This window comes from Carassius carassius, chromosome 45, assembly GCF_963082965.1.
Source record: "Carassius carassius chromosome 45, fCarCar2.1, whole genome shotgun sequence".
NCBI lineage: Eukaryota > Metazoa > Chordata > Actinopteri > Cypriniformes > Cyprinidae > Carassius > Carassius carassius.
Genome location: NC_081799.1, coordinates 24,863,003 through 24,883,556, shown reverse-complemented (window position 1 = coordinate 24,883,556; position 20,554 = coordinate 24,863,003). Strand labels below are relative to the sequence as shown.

Below are 20,554 nucleotides of genomic sequence, written 5' to 3'. Positions count from 1 at the left end.
TTTAAGAGAAAACGCCAATGAAAATTGGCTAGTGGATTTAACATACCTGAGCCACTCCCCGTGCCAACGGGTATAAATAGGGTGACAGGTGCATCCACTCATTAGATTTTTGCTTCGGAGCCGAGTGGTTGTATGAAAGCTGTTATACTCCACAAAGCCATTCATCTGCTGTGTCGGGAAGCTGTTCTGGTTGGCGGTACGGTGCAAACAATGGTCTCCCTTTCAGCGATTCCACTGGGCACTTCAACTAAGAGAGCAGATTTCCTAAAAGAGCAAATCACGGACGATTCGTGTCTTTTTATGGACGCCGTTTCGTCCGCGTCCTTCTGGATGCGGTCGTCTCCTGTTCTCTGACAATGGCCACGATCGTTGTCTTCTGTGTCTGGGTATTCAGCACGCTGAAGGCACGTTCGTGGATGGTTCATGCACGCACTGCGTGTGTGACCATGGCAATGCTGCGATCACGTCTCTCCTTTCTTAAAGGGAAAGGAGCAGACCTCTCTGTCACTACCCGTTCCGGTTTCTCTGCCACGAGCAGAGGACCGCCGGCTAGTGCTCTAGGAGATTTTGAAGGTGACAGTGGGAGCTTCTCCGCCGGGCCACGCCCCACGGACCTCTTACCTCTTCCGCAGTGTTTGTCCTGTGCGGCTGCTGGGTGATTTTGCTGGGCTGTCTTATGGCAGTCCCAACGGGTCATTCAGTTTGCCGCCGGGGATCAGATGTCGATTGCAGCATCGGGGATGGGCTGTTGACCTCTGTTGATGAAGATTCGGCAGGGCTGCCCCCTTCGGGTGTTGTCGCCACTGCCAAATTGGACCCAGAGTTGACAGCCGTGCTTGCCCGGGCAGCTGTGAGCATCAGGAGGGAGGTGAATGCACCGCCCAGCCCTGAGTGCTCATGGCTGTTCGATTGGTTCTCGGTGTAGAGCACGGCTCACAACCCTGGTTCCTTTCTTCCCGGATGTGCATGGGGAAGTGATGTAGTGGTGGATGGCCCCTTTTTACGGCCGGAAGCAGCTCATTTCGTTCCTCCGTCCTCACTACCCTCACTACTAATGGCGGGGCAGCTAGGGGTGCATCAACATTCCCCAGCAGGAGAGTGCGATTGCGGTGCACTTGTGTCCGCAAAACGCCGCCACTGGGAGGAATAGTCCGCGCCTCTCACCCAAGGCCTGTAAGCTGTCGGCCGCTCTCGCTGCCAAGGCTTACAGTGCTGCAGACCAAGCTGCCTCTGCTCTGCATGCCATGGCTATCCTGTAAACTCACCAAGCCAAGGCTTTAACAAATGCACGAGGGTAGAACCAACCCGAGGTTGATGCAGGGTGGATGGAGAATCCTCAGTTTTTGTTTCTTTCTGTTCCGCTGCTGGTCCAATGGTCGGCATCACCCACTTTTTCATAAAAGAGCAATTTTCCTTTCCTCCGAGTTCCAAGGCTCGCGGGTTGACGATGAGCGACGCACTTTCTCACCCACGACCCCTCCTTTTGCCAGCGGTCAAGAGGTCGCGGTTCAGAGACGCAACGTCTCTCCACGCATCTCTGGCCAGTTCCTCCGGAAACACGAGGAGTGTGGCTGTGATGACTCGGAACGCGATGCCTTCTGGGCCATCCGACACAACTCCCCATCGCTGCACCACTGCGGGTATGTCAACTGTCCCTTTGGTGCCACTTGTACAGAGTTTGGGAGCGTGGCTTACGCTGCCCAACCCGTCAAGCTGGCTCATTCGGAAGGTCCGACTCGGTTACGCGATCCAGTTCGCCCGGCGACCTCCCAAGTTCAATGGCGTGCTCGAGACTTTGGTGGCAGTCCGGGACGCCTCTGTCTTGCGCGAGGGGATTGCTGTCCTACTGGCGAAGGATGCAATCGAGCCGGTCCCTCCAGGCGAGATGAGGACAGGGTTTTACTTCATCGTACCCTAGAAAAGCAGTGGCCTTCAACCTATCCTGGATCTGCGAGTCTTGAATTGGACCCTGCACAAGCTCCCGTTCAAGATGCTGATGCAGAAACGCATTATCAAATGCGTTCAGCCCCAGGAATGGTTTGCAGCGATCCACCTGAAAGACACGTACTTTCATGTCTCGATCCTCCCTCGCCACAGACCGTTTCTGCGGTTTGCATTCGAGGGTCAGGCATGGCAGTACAAGGTCCTCCCCTTCGGGCTCTCCCTGTCCCCCCGTGTCTTCATGTTCAGCATCATTACTCCAGTCTTCAGCGTCACATGATCTTCAGAAATCATGCTAATATGATGATTTATTGACTGGTTGTGTGTGTGTGTGTGTGTGTGTGTGTGTGTGTGTGTGTGTCTTCTTTTTGTGTGATATCAGGACACAACTCTGTATAATGACATGGGTATGACACAGGTATTACAAGGAGAGGGTGACTTATGAGGACATAACCCATGTCCCCATTTTTCAAAACGCTTATAAATCATACAGAATGAGTTTTTTTGAGAAAGTAAAAATGCACAGTTTCCTGTGAGGGTTAGGGTTAGGTGTAGGGTTGGTGTAGGGCCATATAATATACAGTTTGTACAGTATAAAAACCATTACGCCTATGGGATGAACCCACTTTTCACAAAAACAAATGTGTGTGTGTGTGTGTGTGTGTGTGTGTGTATATACACATATATACAATAAAAAATAAATAAAAACAAGATATTAATAAAATAAAATATTGCACAAGTATTCATATTTTAAACTAACAAAATAAAACATTCAAAAATCATTTCTAATTAATATCAATGTTGAAAACAGTTGTGCTGCTGAATATGTTTGCGGACACTGTGATACATTTTATTTTTCAGAATTCTTTGATGAAAAGAACGTTTGAAATTGAAACAGGAATGTCTTTCCTGTCATTTTAGATCAGTTGAATGTGTTCTTGTTTACTGAAATGAGCCGTCCATGTGGTTCTGACGTGTGTTTCTGTGTCTGTAGAGAGCTGTGATTCTCCACTGGTGTCCGCTCTACCTCAGTCGGCCTTCACAAGTTCATCAGAGCTGTCCAACAGTCACGGGCCGGGCTTCGCCAAACTCAACCGCAGAGACGGTAATTCAACACCTTCGATCGTTATTCACTGCTCCGCTTCATCTTCATGTCACATTTCATGATCAAACTAGATTTTGTTCAACCCCTCCATCAAAGAGAGAGGCAGTGTTTGATGGCTGCCAGGCGATTTTTGGCGATGTCATCCAATTATCATGCCTGAGAAAAAACTATTTGTTTTGCAAAGGTTTACCAGGTTAGTGGCATCAAGAGCTAACCTGGTAGCAAAAGTTTAGTTTGAGGCATTCAGTAGCATCTGAAGTAGATATTCATGAGCAAAACTGTATATTCTGCTCTTTTGTGAGATATAATTAAAAGAATTAGATTCAGATTACAAAGTCACAAACCATTTCTACTAATTTCTGTGACATTATATCTTCAGCCGAACTCATAAATAAACAGTTATGTAATTGTCTAATGATGTGGTATCAATAATTTCATATTTACCCGCTTCTAGTCATCATGGATAATATACAGTTGTGTTCAAAATTATTCAACCCCCTAGAGACTGCAGTACTTTACAAATACAAGCTTTTCTGAAGATCCAGGATATAATAAAACTTGCATCTATAACAGTTCACTGGCATATTAAAAGTAATATTGTCAATATATAATGTAATATATTTGAGTGATAAGATTTTTTAATAATACTGCTATGTCATAATTATTCAACCCCTATTCAACATTGCTGTTTTTAAATCACTTATTTGCATGGTGGGGAATAAAACAGTCTCAAAACACAATTAAGCCTTTAGAAACTCTATTAAAAACAGAATTAGCTTGAGCTGTTACACATACAGTTTGGCCCATGCATGTATTGAACTTGAGTAGCAAAAGGCTATATGATGATTTCCAAGACATTGAAAGTTCCTAAAAACGCAGCTCTCAGCCTTATTCCTTAGCTTAAAGTGTGTTTTACCAGAAAATCTTTGAGGGTGTGGAAGAAAAAGCACAGTATCATAAAATGTTTAATCAGAGCAACTGAGAAAAAACCTGCAATGTACAGCCAAAGACTTGCAAAATGACCCGATGAAAGGAGGAAAACCATTTCAATGCAGTGTGTAAGAAGAACACTAGACAAGTATGGCCTTCATGTTGAGACATCTTGATAAATACCACTCTTGATCAAGAAGAACAAAAAGCCAACTTGATAAAATTCATTTGTGTGGACCTGTGGAGCTCTGGAGGAATGTTTTATGGAGTGATGTGACCAAACTGGAACTTTTTGGACCCATGGATCAGCGGTATGTCTGCTGCAAAAAAGGCAAAGCTCATAAGCAGAAGAACACCATCTCCATCATCAAACTTGCAGGTGAATCAGTCCTGTTATGGGGTTTCTTTACTGTAGAAGGAAGTGGAAATCATGACTGTATGAAGGACATCACGGATTCTTTGAAGTGTCAGGCCATTTTGACAAGAATTGTGATGCCTTCGGTGCAAAAACTGAAGCTGATGATCAATGAACTTTCCTGCAGGCCAGTCATACCAAAGTACACATCCAAATCTACTACTGCTTGGTTCAAGGATCTGTTATAGAATGTACTTGAGTGACCTGTTCAGTCTCCAGGCTTAATTCTCATTTCAAATATCTAGTTGAATTTGAAGAAAGCAGTGGCAATGTGAAAACCAAAGATTATCAGTGATCTGAAAGCTTTTTCAGGTGTGGAATGGGCCAAAACTGTAGTAGAGAGGTGACAGAAGCTTGTAAACACTTACAGACAGCGTTTATTGGTGATTTTAAAAAAATAAAAGATTCTGCACATATTCTGGGTTGAATAATTTTGAACATGAATGTTTAGAGTCAATTTGAATTTTATCATGATTCATCAATGTTCCATTCTCAGAATCACTCAAAAGTGTATTAACAAACTTTCTCTAATACCTTACTGATGCCTTTGTTAAATTGATTTCATAAAATGTTATCATCCACAGCAAATTGACTTGCAAGTCAAGGGGGTTGAATAATTTTGAACACAACTGTATCTGACTGATTGTTCGCTTCACATGTCAGTTAGACAATTATGTCCTGCTGGCTTTTACGTATCTATGTGGGAAGTAAATTTTGCATGATTTATTCTATTATTTTACTTTTTATTACTGTAAATCTGCTTTAAAATGATTTCTATTGTTTAAAGCACTATAGAAATAATCTAAAATGTAACTAAAATGAACTTAAAAACATTTTGGGCATATTACAGTTAATGCTTTTAAAAACACCAAAAGTAAATATATATACATATACATACATACATACATACATACATAAAAGGGGTAAGTTTAGGATTATGGGATAGAAAATAACATTTGGTCAGTATGAAGGTAATAGGAGTCTATGGAAATTCCAGACATTTCACAGATAGAAACGTGTATGTATGGTTTTAGTTCACTTTAATACCCTGATTTGAATAGTCTACAGTGGCAAAAAAGATTATAAAATGTATGACATGTCAATAATTAATTGAACAAATTCATTGAAAATGCAGCTTGCTGGTCATTCTGGCCAAGAACTGTCCATTTACCTGTGCAAAGGAACATTTGCTGACCGTGGGCATCTGCTATCATTTGCAGTAGCTCATCAGCTTCAGTGAGATTCAGCTGTATATCGCATTAGTTGTGCTTGTGTCGTGGCATTCGGTGTATCTGTGAATGCATTCCTCTTGAGGCTGACAGGTGACCACATTACAGATGAGCTCAAAGAATGGCCCTCCTCGCATTTCAAGAGCTAACAGATAGGCTTAACGAATCGTTTCAACCTATTACTGAGGCTACAGCGCAGTGTTTAAGTGCAAACATGCTTCCTCCAGGAACGACAACATTAATGACTGGAGTAGGAGGAAGTGTAATTGTTGTTCCTTGTGGAAAATAGCTTTCAAAGGTGTTATGCACACACACACACACACCTGTGAATAAACAAACATGCGCGCACAGTGTAGGAGGCTCTGAGAGCAGTGCTTCAAAGACTGCAGCACCCGGTCTGATGTTTCTGCTTAAAGGCCGATGTGAAAGAAAGCGGAGGCTGCAGTCGCCTCATCCGCTCACCTGCCCGCTGGAGACTGACATCAAACTCTGAATAAACCAACACATCACAACACATCACACTGGACTCTGTGAGGAAGAGACGGGCTTCTGGTTCTGGCATCCAAGATGTACATGACATTTTTCTTCAGTAGAATAGTAAAGATTTTTAGTTGAAATCATTGTCCTTGGTGATTCGTAGAATGTGAGTCAATGGCTACTGGCACTTTGAGAGTCAAAAAAGCATATACAGACAACACAAAATTAATCCCTGTGGCCCCTGATGATATATTGAGGTCTTATGAAGCAAAATGATCAGTCTGTGCAAGAAACTCTTAAATTTTTACAACGTAATCCAAAGCCTCAGTTTCTTTTCAAAAATGCAAACTGATTCTCCTGAATAGTTCATTTCAGTGAACTGATTCATTGAACTGATTCAGTGAACTGATTCACCTGTTCGTTTACATAATCATGCAATGACATATCGTATATACGGTTATATTAAAGTACCAAATAATGATGTGAAACGTGGATGATTTACATGTCTAAAACATAAAGTGGATACACTTGTCTTAATTCAACTTAAATGCATCTTGGTTTAAAATAAACGTCTCTTTCTGTATGTAAGCTTTGAGATTCAAACTCTTTTGGTCTTCACTGTTAGTTTATTGATCTGACTCTCAACCTATTTGTTATTAATAAAAAATTAACAAAAATAACAAGTAATTCAAAATATGAATAAAATCTAGTATCCCAATGACATTACCTATTTTATAATAACCATTGCTTTATATTATTGCTATATATCTTACAAAACATTTAGTTTTTGACCAATTGTAACTGCATTTATGTGCAACATTATAAAGTCTGTGTAAACTCATCTTTTATTCATGTTAACAAAGTACGAGGTTATCTAAGTGATTCGAATTAGTTTTCAGGTTTGTGGAAATTAAATTTTTGGAAGATATTTCAAGTTGAAGGCATTTTAGTAGCAACTAAATGAGCAGAACTCTATATTCTGTTGGACTTTGAGTCATATCTGTGAATTTGCTTAAACCTGACAAGAAGTGAAGACAATCATAACTGTGTTTCAGTCCCAGAATCGCTAAATTCCCCACGATTCCCATCCCTGGTTCCCCAGGGTCGACTTCATTGTCTACACACTAGATGTTTGTCTTCTTCTGTAAGTTCTTCAGGCTAAATTAAATGCCAAGGTATTTGTGGCTCTATCAGAACCATGTGAGATTTCAGGAAATCAATAGAAATCTTAAAGCAGCACCATATAGGACTCAGACTAAAGGTCAAACCGGGTGGCACGTAAAAGTTGGAAGCATGTGGTAAATAACAAATAGTTTGAGATTCCTCCAGGCTGGTGTTTGGATCCGGTCAATACACACTAACAGCAAAGACAAGAAGAGTTTGAATCTCAAAACTCACATGCATAAAGGGGTGTTTATTTTGGACAAAGATGCACTTTGACTTTAAGTTAAGCGCAGCCGCTTTGTTTACAGTTACATTACATCTGAAAAATACTTTAGATAAGTGATTACTCAGACTTTTAATGTAATTTATTTCATTAAACATCTTTTCATACTGAGAACAACTGAGGGACTTATTACCAGCTATTGCAAAGGGTGAAACGTTTCCTGTTACTCAAGAAGTAAAACAATACATTAGGAACAGGGCGTGAAAACTTTTGAACTTTTGATGATTGTCTGCATTTTTCATTCAAGAAAAATTGTGGAAAACCAATGTTGTTAAACATAATATGCAGAGGAAAATTAAGTCCACTGCAGACCTTTTGCATTATATACTTTATTAGTATTCCAAAGCTTTGTTGCAAAACTTGTGTAATCTATCAAAATGCATTAGAAATTCCTTTTTAAAATGTGTCTCTTGTCATCTGTAGTTAAATGCATTTTAAAAGTAACCTTCCCAACCCTGCAAGTGTGTTAGCACTTAAATAAAAGGGACAAATTAACATGTTTATGGTTTCTCAATGGGTATGTTTACATGGACATCAGTAATCTAATTATTTATCTTATTCTGAATAAGACAATATTGTGATTAAGGTGTTTGCATGAGTTGCTTTTAGAATATTCCTTTCATGTTCGGCATGTTCTGACAGACTGTACTGCACTTCGATAATGCAAATAAAATAGGAATATTCTAGTCGTGGTATTGAAGGTGGAGAGAGAACTGTACATGCACTCCCCCCACCCACAATTCCTGCCGGCCCGGGACTCGAACTCACAACCTTTTGATTGGGAGTCCGACTCTCTAACCATTAGGCCACGACTTCCCAGAAGACTATGACTTCAACTATGACTGATTAAGGTAATCAAAAATCTCTGTTTACGTGGTAGATTCTTAATCAGAGTATTGTCTTAATCGTGTTAAAATCAGAATATTGTTGTACATGTAAACGTGCTGAATGATTATGTAAAAAGGTCATTTTGATTCATTTTTCTTTTCAGAAAGTAATTCAGTAAAGAAGTCAGATTCATTCTAAATGACTCATATGAGCTTTGATTCAGGAAACCGGACTGCATTGGTCGTGTTGTATATTTGGATCACTGGCTCTTATCATATCACATACTGACACCATTTTCAGGCTTTCAAGTTAATCAGTCTCTTGATAGCTTCTAAACATTGTAAGCCCTCGATGGCTGCATTCGAGTCCAAACAACATTATTAGAGCAATAATGACATTTTGAGACATTTGTGGTGTTTGAATGCCTCCAATCACAGGCCAGATTACATGCTGTATTTCATTGCACAAACCTGTCGGGATGTCGGAGCAAAGCTCTTTGAATCATGGGATAATTAAGCGAAGCGTTCTCATTTATATGGCAGCTTCTGCTAATTCCCAGACCACCGCCGGCTCTCACAGTGAAGAGCGCTGGGTCTCTGAAACGTTCCTCTGTGTTGGTATCATTACGGCTGCCATCAGTCGTTTAAATCATCAGCTGTTAGTTTATCAGCAGGTGTAATCGTTCCTCACAGATAAACACATAGATATGAATACTGTGCACAGGGTTTAATTAGAATGCAAATGTGATTGTGTTTCTCATGATGGCCACTATTAATTTAAATTTTTATCCGCAGGATATAACAGCCATGAGGTCATTGTATATTGACGCAAAAGAATACAGCAGTTAGAAACACAGATTAAATATATTTAATTTTGTATTACATGAAAACCATGCGTTTTTAATAAATATTTAATTTTTACAAAAATAACAACAAATAACAAATAAATATATACAAATTACAAATAAGTTATATGTGTGTGTGTGTGTGTGTTTACACATAATTTTATATAATTAAAAATTTTAATTGCATTCAATTACAATTTTATCTATTTAATTACAAATGTATATATTTAATGATTTAATATATAAACTGTAAAAAATATATGTTTTTGAGGTATATACATATAAACTATATGAATGTATCTCAAAGCAAAATGAAATACACTATATATATATATATAGTATTTTCATAATTTAATGTTTAATTAGATTTCATATATTTAATTACAAATGTATATATATTTTTATATAAAATAATATTTTTTATATTTGTCATTTGTAATTTATATAATTTAAAAAATGATTAAAACAGAGTGTGTAATGTACAAAATATGTGTATAATTATAACATATATAATTTAATATCTAATTTGTTTTAATGAATTAATTGAATTGCTCTGTAATTTCTCTATATAGAGATAGATATAGAGATTTTCTTAATTTAATTAATTCTTATATTTTTATATTTTTAATTTCTTTATAATATTATTCTGTTTTTTCAGTTTTTGAATGATTTTCTGCTGTTGTGTATTTCATGTTGCGCTGCATGAAAGCTGCATTTTATCGCATGGCTAAATTATAATTATAATTATAACTATAATTTACTGTTTGTCATATTTGGCTTTCAACATTCAGATTAAACGGTCTGGCATTTAGATCTGCAATCAGTGTGAAAAAAAGAGTAAATTAGATCCGTATGAAATTCTAATTGTAATCCTTTCAGATGAACGAAGCAGATGCAATTAACCAAAAAAGAAGGTATTGAACTTCATATCCTTTGGTTACCTTTCTCTCTTTGGCTGGAGTCCAGGAAAAAGCAGGCAGGTGGCAGCTTTCCAGATCTATTTGTGTTGCATTAGCTTCATCATAAGCTCTACAATCAACGTAATAAAAGTCGCTACTTTCATCAGACATTTCTGCTGATCCCGTCCCGCTCTAAACTAGCTTTTGTCCCTTGGCTCTTGCAGGTGCAAACGCGGTAAATAATAGATGAGATTCTGGCCAGTTCATTAGACGGACACTGGCTCTTCTTCAGCGTTTGCTGAACTTGTTTAAGGATGACTTTGTGCTTATTTTAATCATATTAGTCAGTAATACATTTCCTTCATTTTTCATTGAGTGGATGTGAAGTACAGATCAAATATTACACACTTGATACAGTTTTAAAAAAATTATTACCTTTAAAAGCATTTATTTTATCATAATTATTAACAATAAATACAGAACAACTTTGGAATATTATTACAATTTAAAAGATCAGTTTTTTTTATGGGAATATTTTTAAAATGTAATTTATTTCTGTGATGCTCCGCTGTATTTTCAGCATCATTCCTCCAGTCTTCAGTGTCACATGATCTTCAGAAATCAGAATAATATGATGATTTGCTGCCCAAGAAACATTTCTGATTATTATCAATGTTGGACACAGTTGTGCTGCATTTTATTTCTTATTTTTTGATGACAAGAAAGTTCAAAAGAACAGCATTTATTTGAAATAAGAAAATGTTTAATATTATAAATGTCACTTTCGATCAATAATATGAATACAATTTATATAATATTATATAATTACTTTATATTACTATTATTAATGTCACTGACCCCAAATTTTAAAACCTAAATAGCGGAGATTCTGGAAGAAAATTGTAATTTTCCATCTTCGTAGTTTGATTTAGGGCACTGTAGATAAAGCATTGCAGTCATTATTTAGTCTGTTTCTTCCAGACTGAATGTTGCTGGTGGTTTCTGGTGTTGCTGCAGGTGTTATAATCTGATGAAACGATGATTTAAATGTGTCAGAGCGCCCTCATCAACCCCCCCTGATTAACCCTAATCACTTTGTTCGTTTGGAGGAATCGTTTTGTCCTCTCCGGTCTGAAAAAGTGCAGTGAACGTACAACTTTTGCTTTATTCATTGTGACAGCTGAGCAGAGATGCAGCTTATTCAGAATGAGACTATTACTCTTTAATGAGGGCCGTATAAGAAGTTGTTAGGATGGGTAATTCAGTTTTAATTGAAACGGGGGAAAAAACGTTAGAATTTACTTGCGTGAAATTGACAGCAATGGCGATAGCAGAACAATGCTTGTGGTGTTTGACCAGTCCGACATAACCTCAGGTTTATTTATTTTATTAATTTCATTTGTGATAAAACATTTTATATATATATATATATATATTATATATATATATATATATATATATATATTTTTTTTTAATTATGGAAAAATTACTTGATATATTTTACATATATTAAATGAAGTTAAGAAAAGAAAATCGGTCTATGCATATTAATATACATTAATATAATACACATATCTATACATATTAATTTTTTGTAATTTAATATCTCATTTAATACGTCATTTATTTGAAATTTTGTATATATATTATTTTTACTTAAAGATAGACAGACGGATGGATGGATGGATGGAGATTATCTCTTTTAGGACAGTATCGTTTTTGAATAAAATGTATTCCTCTTACATTTTCTTCCTGGAAATACACCTGCTCCACATTTTCACCAAACTCAATGCAGTGTGAGTGTCGTCTCCAGTATAAGTTAAACACAGACACTTTTTCCTTGTATTCTTGCCAGATGTGCCGGCTTTGTTTCTTTCTCGTTTTTTTTTCCAGCGCAAGCTGATTTCTGAAGCTTTGATCCTGCAGCTCAGGGCTTTAGAAAGCTTTTAGAGAAACGCTCTGCAATCGATCAAACACACTGCTGTCCCTGCTCCATGATATTAGGGCCGGAGCTGCTTTCTGGACGCGGGTTTGAATCCTACACACAGGCTTTTTGTCGTTACAGAGCTTCTTCCGGCTGTCCGCCCCTGCGTTTGGCTTTCAGTAATGAGCACAGGTCAAGCGTCGACTCTTTCTATCTCAGTGGCCATGTCAGTGTCTTCTGACGCACATATTTAGCTTGGCTTCTTGCTGACGCTGCCCTAAATACTAAAATAGGCTAGTTATGCTGCTCTGAGGCTAACCGGCTCGGATAGAAATAGGTTTGTTTTGTTTTAGTGAACACAGTATGACAATATCACCCATGATTCAACAGGACTGAACAACATCTCTAACCAAACCTCCATTTGCCATTTTGTTTGAACTCATAGAAAAGAGATTGAGATCTCTGTAATAACGAAGTTGTTTTTCTGAGACCGGTGTCTACTGTTTCTCAGATGCTTCTCCTATAAGAAAAAGGCCTTGAGTGTCTGAGTTTCAGTAGAGAGCTATACAATGCTACATTTAAAGGGATAATAATAAAATAATAATAATAATAAACCGGTTGAAGAAACGGTTCACCGGTTCTTTTGCGCTCGACGTAATGGCGTCATTGGCGATGATTGCCCTTGATTCAAGCCTTCGGTTTACCCGCGCTCATAACACTAGCACAGAATCAGTTCAGAATCAATCACCAAAAGAATCAGTTCGGTTCAGATGCTCTGTGTCGGTCTGCTTCACGCTGAATCACACATGCGCAGTATCATCAGCTCCTCGGTTCTCGAATCGGACTGTTTGAGTAAATGAATCACTCCAGGATATTGGTTTGTTTGAACTCAGAGGGAGTCTCAGCCACATGAAAAATTTGTGGATTAATGCGTATTGAAGACGCGAACCGTTTAAAACGATTCAGTTCAATTTGGTGAACTGATTCAAGAAGATCCGGTTACATCGAATGATTCGTTTGCGAACCGGATATCACAAACTGTTTTGTTTTGAACTCTCTCACACAACAGACACGGAAGAGAAGACTATGCTAAATAAAGTCGTAGTTTTTGTTATTTTTGGACCAAAATGTATTTTCAATGCTTCAAAAAATTCTAACTGACCCTCTGATGGCACATGGACTACTTTTGATGATGTTTTTCTTACCTTTCTAACCATGGACAGTTTACCGTACACACAGCTTCAATGGAGGGACCGAGAGCTCTCGGAATAAATCTAAAATATCTTAAACTGTGTTCTGAAGATAAACGGAGGTCTTACGAGTCTGAGGGTGAGGGTGAGTTATTAATGACATCACTTCCCTTTATCCCTTTAAAGCTGCAGTCCGTAACTTTTGGCCCTCTAGAGGTTAATAAACAGAACTGCGTGCGTCTTGCTGAAAAACAATGTAGCCAAATTTTCTCTCTGTCTACAACAAATCACTTTTCACTATTCACGTAATAACGTGCAGAAAGATGGAAACTTAACTCTAAAAATTAGAGAAAACAGCGGCTTATCATTATAATGTTATATATATGACAGTCTCAGTCATAGTTGTTAATATTCTTCATTGTTGTTTGTCATTATGAAAAGTGAAACTTAAATCTATAGGAGGGGTTGGATTTATTCATGCATTTAAAAAAAATATATTTATTTAAAGCTTCTTTCTTTTCAGATTCTTATTTTCAGAATTATCATAATAGGTTGGATATTAACTTATTGGTAGAAAAACGGTAGTTCTGTGTGAAACCAGACATGGAGCCCAAACATTTGAGCATCTCCATATATCCAAAATGGCATGATCATAAGACCTCAGCAAATATTCGATTAATTGGGAGTCCAATCAGGCTCCTCCTATCAAAGCATCAAATCTTAGTAAAAAAAAATAGTAATTTTTGTTTTAATTTATTTATTATTTACATATACGTATATGTAATTAATAAAGGTGTTGATGTATATAATTATATTCAAGATATTACAAGATGTGTGCTATATAGTTTATGTATGTGCGTGTATATTATTATTATTATTATTATTATTATTATTATTATTATTATTATTATTATTATTATATTTGTTATTTTACATACAAAAAAAATAATATATATATATATATATATATATACATACACACAGACACACACAAAAGATATTGTAAATAAAATATATGTATAATTATATAAAATGAAGTATTACCATTTCACTCCAAAAAAAAAATTATATTTAATTATATAAATGATATTTTATTTTTATATTATATTTTTAAGAGTATTACCAATTATTGTGTCTATCTATTTCTTCTGTGGAATTTTAGCAGAAACATCTTAAACAGTGTTGATACTTAAGTGAAACTAGTGTTTCTGAGCAGCCTGTGAGCATTAAAATCGTCCTCTGGCTATAAACATTGGCTTTTCTGATGTGAATGTAGACCTCGTCGTGCTGTAGAATATCCTCATCTTGGGTCTGGCTGTCCTGATTATGAACGAGACGCAGTGGGCAGCTGGATTTGGGTTCTCCGGGCTCCACCTGTCTGATGTACCAGGGACAGGTAGCGTTTGATGCCTGATCTGGTTAAGGCTGCACCGTTGAGGTATACAGATTCACATCTGCAGCGTGAGACGCATCACTACAGATCTCCAGCCAATGCAGCTCCTTAAGTGAGATTTGACTGGATTTTCAAGCTAATTTGTGTCAGTATTTATGGCCGGCTGTAGGTAAAATGAACTCTGCTGTGATGGACTCAGAATATCAATGCATTCACTGTAGCTGCCTGTTTATCTGTGCAAAACTTTACTTGTTGTTTTAAGTCTGTGTGAGTTCTCTGGAGCACAAAAGTATGGTCGTATGATTTCTGCAATGTTGAAAACAGGGATGGAATCACAGAATTTTCTGTATAAATGGAATGTCACGGAATTTGTCAGATTTTGTCAATACACGTCATATGGCTAAATAGATTAGTGTCTGCGAATATTAAACTACAAAGTGACTTAACTATACATAATGTAACAATATTACATTACTAGAATAATGTAATGCTTGATAGTGTAATGTGACTTGAGCTCTTTTCAGCCCCTGCATATTTTCCTTAGGATTATTATCAGTATGAAAAAGACAACATATACTGCATATTTGTGGTCTTAATTTACAATATATCTCATGATTAATTCACTGAATGCACTGAGAATCTCTGTTTTTTCTCCTTAAATCCTCACGTCTATTTGAAGGTCTGTTTTCACAAGGATGCTTTAAAATGTATTTGCCTCCTCTTTTCACTTCTAATCTCTGTTATTAGTCTTTACTGTAAGGTTTCTAAAGCCATTAAATACAGTACTTATACCTCATAGTACCAAGAAAATGCTTGATATTGCAGTCAAAGAGCAAATCACTGGCTAAATGTTTAGTTTAACAGAAGTTCCTCCATAATGGATACAGTGAAAGTTTGTGAGGACAGATGCTGTTAAACTCCCCAAAATTACCAAAAAGCTTTTGTCCTTTTCTTAGATTGAATGGAAATGAAAATGTTGCTAAAAATATTAATTTGTCATCCATGGAAGAAAGGCATTTCTTTAGGAAAGAAAACTTTCATTTTTGTGTAAGATGTAAAAACGTAGTGCATTGTGTTAAATGTGATTATTATATTATATATAATTTTGTATATAAAATATTACAATACAATATATATATAAATATATATATACAGGTGCATCTCAATAAATTAGTTAATTTATTTCAGTAATTCAACTCAAATTGTGAAACTTGTGTATTAAATAAATTCAGCTCACAGACTGAAGTAATTTTAGTATTTGGTTCTTTTAATTGTGATGACTTTGGCTCACATTTAACAAAAACCACCAATTCACTATCTCAACAAATTAGAATACTTCATTAGACCAATAAAATAAAAATCATGTTTAGTGAATTGTTGGCCTTCTGGAAAATATGTTAATTTACTGTACATGTACTCAATACTTGGTAGAGGCTCCTTTTGCTTTAATTACTGCATCAATTTCGGCGTGGCATGGAGGTAGAGTCCTGCACGGGTTCAGGTACCCGACGGGTGACCCGCAAATTTGGCTGAAACAGGTGAAAAATATCCAACTGTGTCGGATACGGGTGCGGGTCGGGTCGGACACAGGGGAAACACGGGTCTAAACACGGGTTCAAAACAGTCAGGTGCAAACGTAAAAATAGGCCTACGTTCCACTTTGAAAAAAAATCACAACCCCGCGAATGACTGCATGAGTCATTAGTTAACAGACCTAAAAGATCAGCCAGCTGTTTTTTTTCCCGTTGTTTTTGTTTTCCGTTTATATATATATAGCTCAACTAACGCAATCGTTATAAAGGTTTTTAAACAACAATACACTTGTATTTGACAATCGGAATATCAGATATTTCATTCCATATCTAACACATTTGTGAATATGGGCCTAATCTAGGCTATCCAGGGTTGTTTTTTTTTTTTTTAATTGCATCTGAAAATGACTTTGTGCAGCTCATTCACATGTGCTCTCTGGCGCAGATCCACCTCTCGCGATGCTCAGCTGTGGATGATTTAAAAATGGGTGCGTTCGACTTGAAGCACGACTGCAGACGGTGGTATGATTCGCTCTGTTGTTGTTCTGTTTTCTATCAGGATCAAAAATACAACAAATTAAAGCGTTTATCTGTATTTCCGACCGATGAGAACTATGCATATACATTCATAAATCAGTCAATTTTGTATTTATTATGAGATATTTTATTCTAATATGATCAGTGACTCAAGCACTGATGGATCAAAGAGCACGTATTTCGACATTTGCAGTAAAAACGTGAAATATAAATTCTCAGAAAATGCATTTAATACCAATATATTGAAATGTCTGTTTATATACTCCATTAATAAAGTAGTCCAGACATTGGAAAAATATCAGTGCGTTTTATGTTTTATATGAGGGAAATAGACATGCATGCGTGACACAAAAAATCTTTAACTTTTAGGTAGCAAAATATTTTTTAGTAATTCTGTCAATTACACTAAGGTTATTACATTGTCTGCTATATATTTGCTTCTTATTTATTAAATACGGGCAATTGATTGATAAAACATTGATCAAAATTAAGATAAAATGTATAAAAAACGAATATCTTTTAAAAAGTTTTCCATAAAACAAAACTTAATGCAAACATGTTTTACCAAAAACAGCGCCGTAGTAGGGCACCAGCGCCTCTGCCTCGCGAGTGGATGATAGCGCTGAAGATGCCTAGCAATGATATACCTTTAGTGGTAGTATACCTTTAGTTAAGTTATACCTTAAGAGTCTTCGTATTGCGTTAAGAGACAATGTTATCAGGAAACGCAGCCCAGGTATGTTGCGTTTCATGCGTAATGGAGATTCCAAATCGCTCTTCTTTGGTCAGAACCATCGATAGCGATTGAGGATAGGTCTGTCCTATGCACCGAAACTTTTAACAATGCAACAAAATATTTAAGCATATAAATATATACTAAGCAAATATAAAGAGCATCAAGCTATTAAAATCTATATTATGTTTACGCACAGATAATATAACAGTAGGCTATATTAGTCAATATTTTTATTAGGTTAAGCAGTGATTGGATAATATATGTTTTTAATTTAAGGCCCACCCACAATTGGTCTGGCCCATCCAAAACTGTAATCCTGCGCTGTGCCTTAGCCACACTGAGCTGTGTGTAACGCCCACAGACGTGAAGTGATTCAGACAGATGCTGTCCTGTACTGTCTGAAATTGCTAACTCTGTGGCGACGCATGTGCAAAACAGATTTATCTAATCATGAAGTCAATCAGGATATATAAAACCGCCTACTATAGGCCTACACCCAAAATTGTCTGATGTAGGCTAGACGGAATTGCGTTACTCAGTTTTGTGGTAACGTTAGTCATGTTCTTTATGTACAGGCTTTTTGACAGCTTCGGCTGAAGTTGCCCTTGTGTTAATGCCAAAGGCCGTGTAATAACTTCTGTATGACCTGGCAAAAAAATTTGAAAAAAGTGTGTCTAATGTGATTGGCTTAACTGATTTGATTTCGGGTGCGGGTCGGGTGCTGGTTCTATTTTAAGTGGGTCAGGTCGGGTGTGGATTTTAATTATTGCTGCTGTCGGAAAATGGGTCAGATGTGGTTTTAAGCACTGCGGGTACGGGCGGGTGCGGATTTATAAAATCGGACCCGTGCAGCTCTCTGCATGGAGGTGATCAGTTTGTGGCACTGCTGAGGTGGTCTGGAAGCCCAGGTTTTTTTTGACTCATCTGCATTGTTTGGTCTCTTTTTTCTCCTCTTCCTCCTGATAATACCCCGTAGATTCTCTCTGGGGTTCAGGTCTGGTGAGTTTGCTGGCCAGTCACACCAACACCATGGTCATTTAACCAACTTTTGGTGCTTTTGGCAGTGTGGGCAGTTGCCAAATCCTGCTGGAAAATGAAATCACCATCTTCAATAAGCTGGTCAGCAGAAGGAAGCATGAAGTGCTCCAAAATTTATTGGTTAACAGGTTCTGGGAGTTTGGTTTCCAAAAAACACAATAGACCAACACCAGCAGATGTCATTGCACCCCAAATCATCACAGACTGTGGAAACTTAACACTGGACTTTAAGCAACTTGAGCTATGAGATTCTCCACCCTTCCTCCAGACTCTAGGACCTTGTTTTCCAAATGTAATACAAAACTTGCTCTCATCTGAAAAGAGGACTTTGGATCACTGAGCAACAATGCAGTTCTTCTTCTCCTTAGCCCAGGTAAGACGGCTCTGACGCTGTCTGTGGTTCAGCAAATTTCTTGACACGTCTGTGTGTGGTAGCTCTTGATTTGTGATTTGAACACAACCTCAGTCCATTCCTTGTGTAGTTCACTCAGATTCTTGAATCGGTTTTGCTTGACAATCCTCATAAGGCTTCGGTTCTCTCAGTTGGTTGTGCATCTTTTTCTTCCACACTTTTTCCTTCCACTCAACTTTCTGTTGACATGCTTGGATACAGCACTCTGTGAACAGCCAGCTTCTTCGTCAATGAATGTTTGTGGCTTACCCTCCTTGTGATGTGTCTTCTGGACAACGGTCAGATCAGCAGTCTTCCTCAAGATTGTGTAGCCTAGTTAACCAAACTGAGAGACCATTTTGAAGGCTCAGGAAACATTTGCAAGTGTTTTGAGTTGATTAGCTTATTGGCATGCCAAAATATTCTAATTTGTTGAGATGGTGAATTGGTGGGTTTTTGTTAAATGTGAGCCAAAATCATCACAATTTAAAGAACCAAAGACTTATACTACTTCAGACTGTTTGCATTGAAGTTATTTAAATCAAGAGTTTCACAATTTGAGTTCAATTACTGAAATAAATGAACTTTTCCATGACATTCTAATTTATTGAGATGCACCTGTATTTGTTTGTGCACTTCACAATAACTGCCTATGTAGTGCTTTGCATATCAGCCACTTACAAGGGTTCAGTTTCAGTTTGGATGCTCCCTATCAAGGCAGATGTTTTTTTCTCCTAACAGATGCCTCAGCAGTGGATCAGTTATGAATAGCGTGTGATGCAATCCATGCAGCATGGCCCATAATGCAGAGTAAGAAGCCTTGGTTTGTGTGCTGTGTCCCGCAGGTGCTGGAGGCTGGTCCCCGCTGGACTCTAATAAGTACCAGTGGCTGGAAATCAAGCTGGAGCAGCGGACGGAGATTACAGCCATCGCCACCCAGGGCCGATACGGCAGCTCTGATTGGCTCACACGCTACCTCCTCATGTTCAGTGACACGGGCCATAATTGGAGGCCGTACCGACAGGAGGATAGCATCGGGGTAAGGCTTGAATTCTTCACCTGAAAACATGCTCTGACGAGATAAAATGCTAAGCATCGAATGAGTTTACATAGTAAGTGCTGCTTGTCTGTGCAGAAGTCGTCGTCTCACTGAGCGACTCGTATGTTGTTTACTTGCTCAAAATGGCCCTCTGTGCATCTCTGTAATCGTCTTTTCTGTAGATATGACTCTCCAAATTTGCCAAATTTGTTTAACTGGTTTTGGTGATTGTTCAGATGTGTCTTGGCCTGAACAGCTACCGGGTAGATATTACATTTTTCCTGTTTTATAATAAAAATACTTAATAATTTAATCTATTATGTTATGTTATGTTATGTTATGTTATGTTATGTTATGTTATGTTATGTTATGTTATGTTATGTTATGTTATGTTATGTTATGTTATGTTATATTATGTTATATTATATTATATTATATTATTGTAATTCTCCTTCTTCAATGTGCAATCTTAAAACAGATTTAATCTTTATCAACCTCTTTATGATATTTTGTAATTTAATTTAATTTATTATATATTTCTTTATAAATGTTATATTTAGTAATAAATTGTATATTTATTATTTACATGTATTCATTGTTTTATTTATTTATATTTAATATACATTTACTAAATAATTAATAAGCAATTCTCCTTCAGT

The 20,554-nt window shown here is 37.4% G+C and overlaps 1 protein-coding gene across 2 annotated transcripts in view; it reads left to right on the top strand.

The window, feature by feature from the left end:
• The window catches only part of LOC132127839 (contactin-associated protein-like 4), a 138,174-nt gene that overhangs the window by 29,180 nt on the left and 88,440 nt on the right, over positions 1–20,554 (top strand). The window contains exons 3-4 of one of the 2 annotated variants that reach the window (XM_059539994.1): positions 2,936–3,046; positions 19,702–19,895. In XM_059539994.1, coding sequence (XP_059395977.1) covers positions 2,936–3,046; positions 19,702–19,895 — 305 coding nt within the window. The remainder of the gene's footprint in view (positions 1–2,935; positions 3,047–19,701; positions 19,896–20,554) is intronic. The other variant, XM_059539995.1, reaches the window with a different exon arrangement.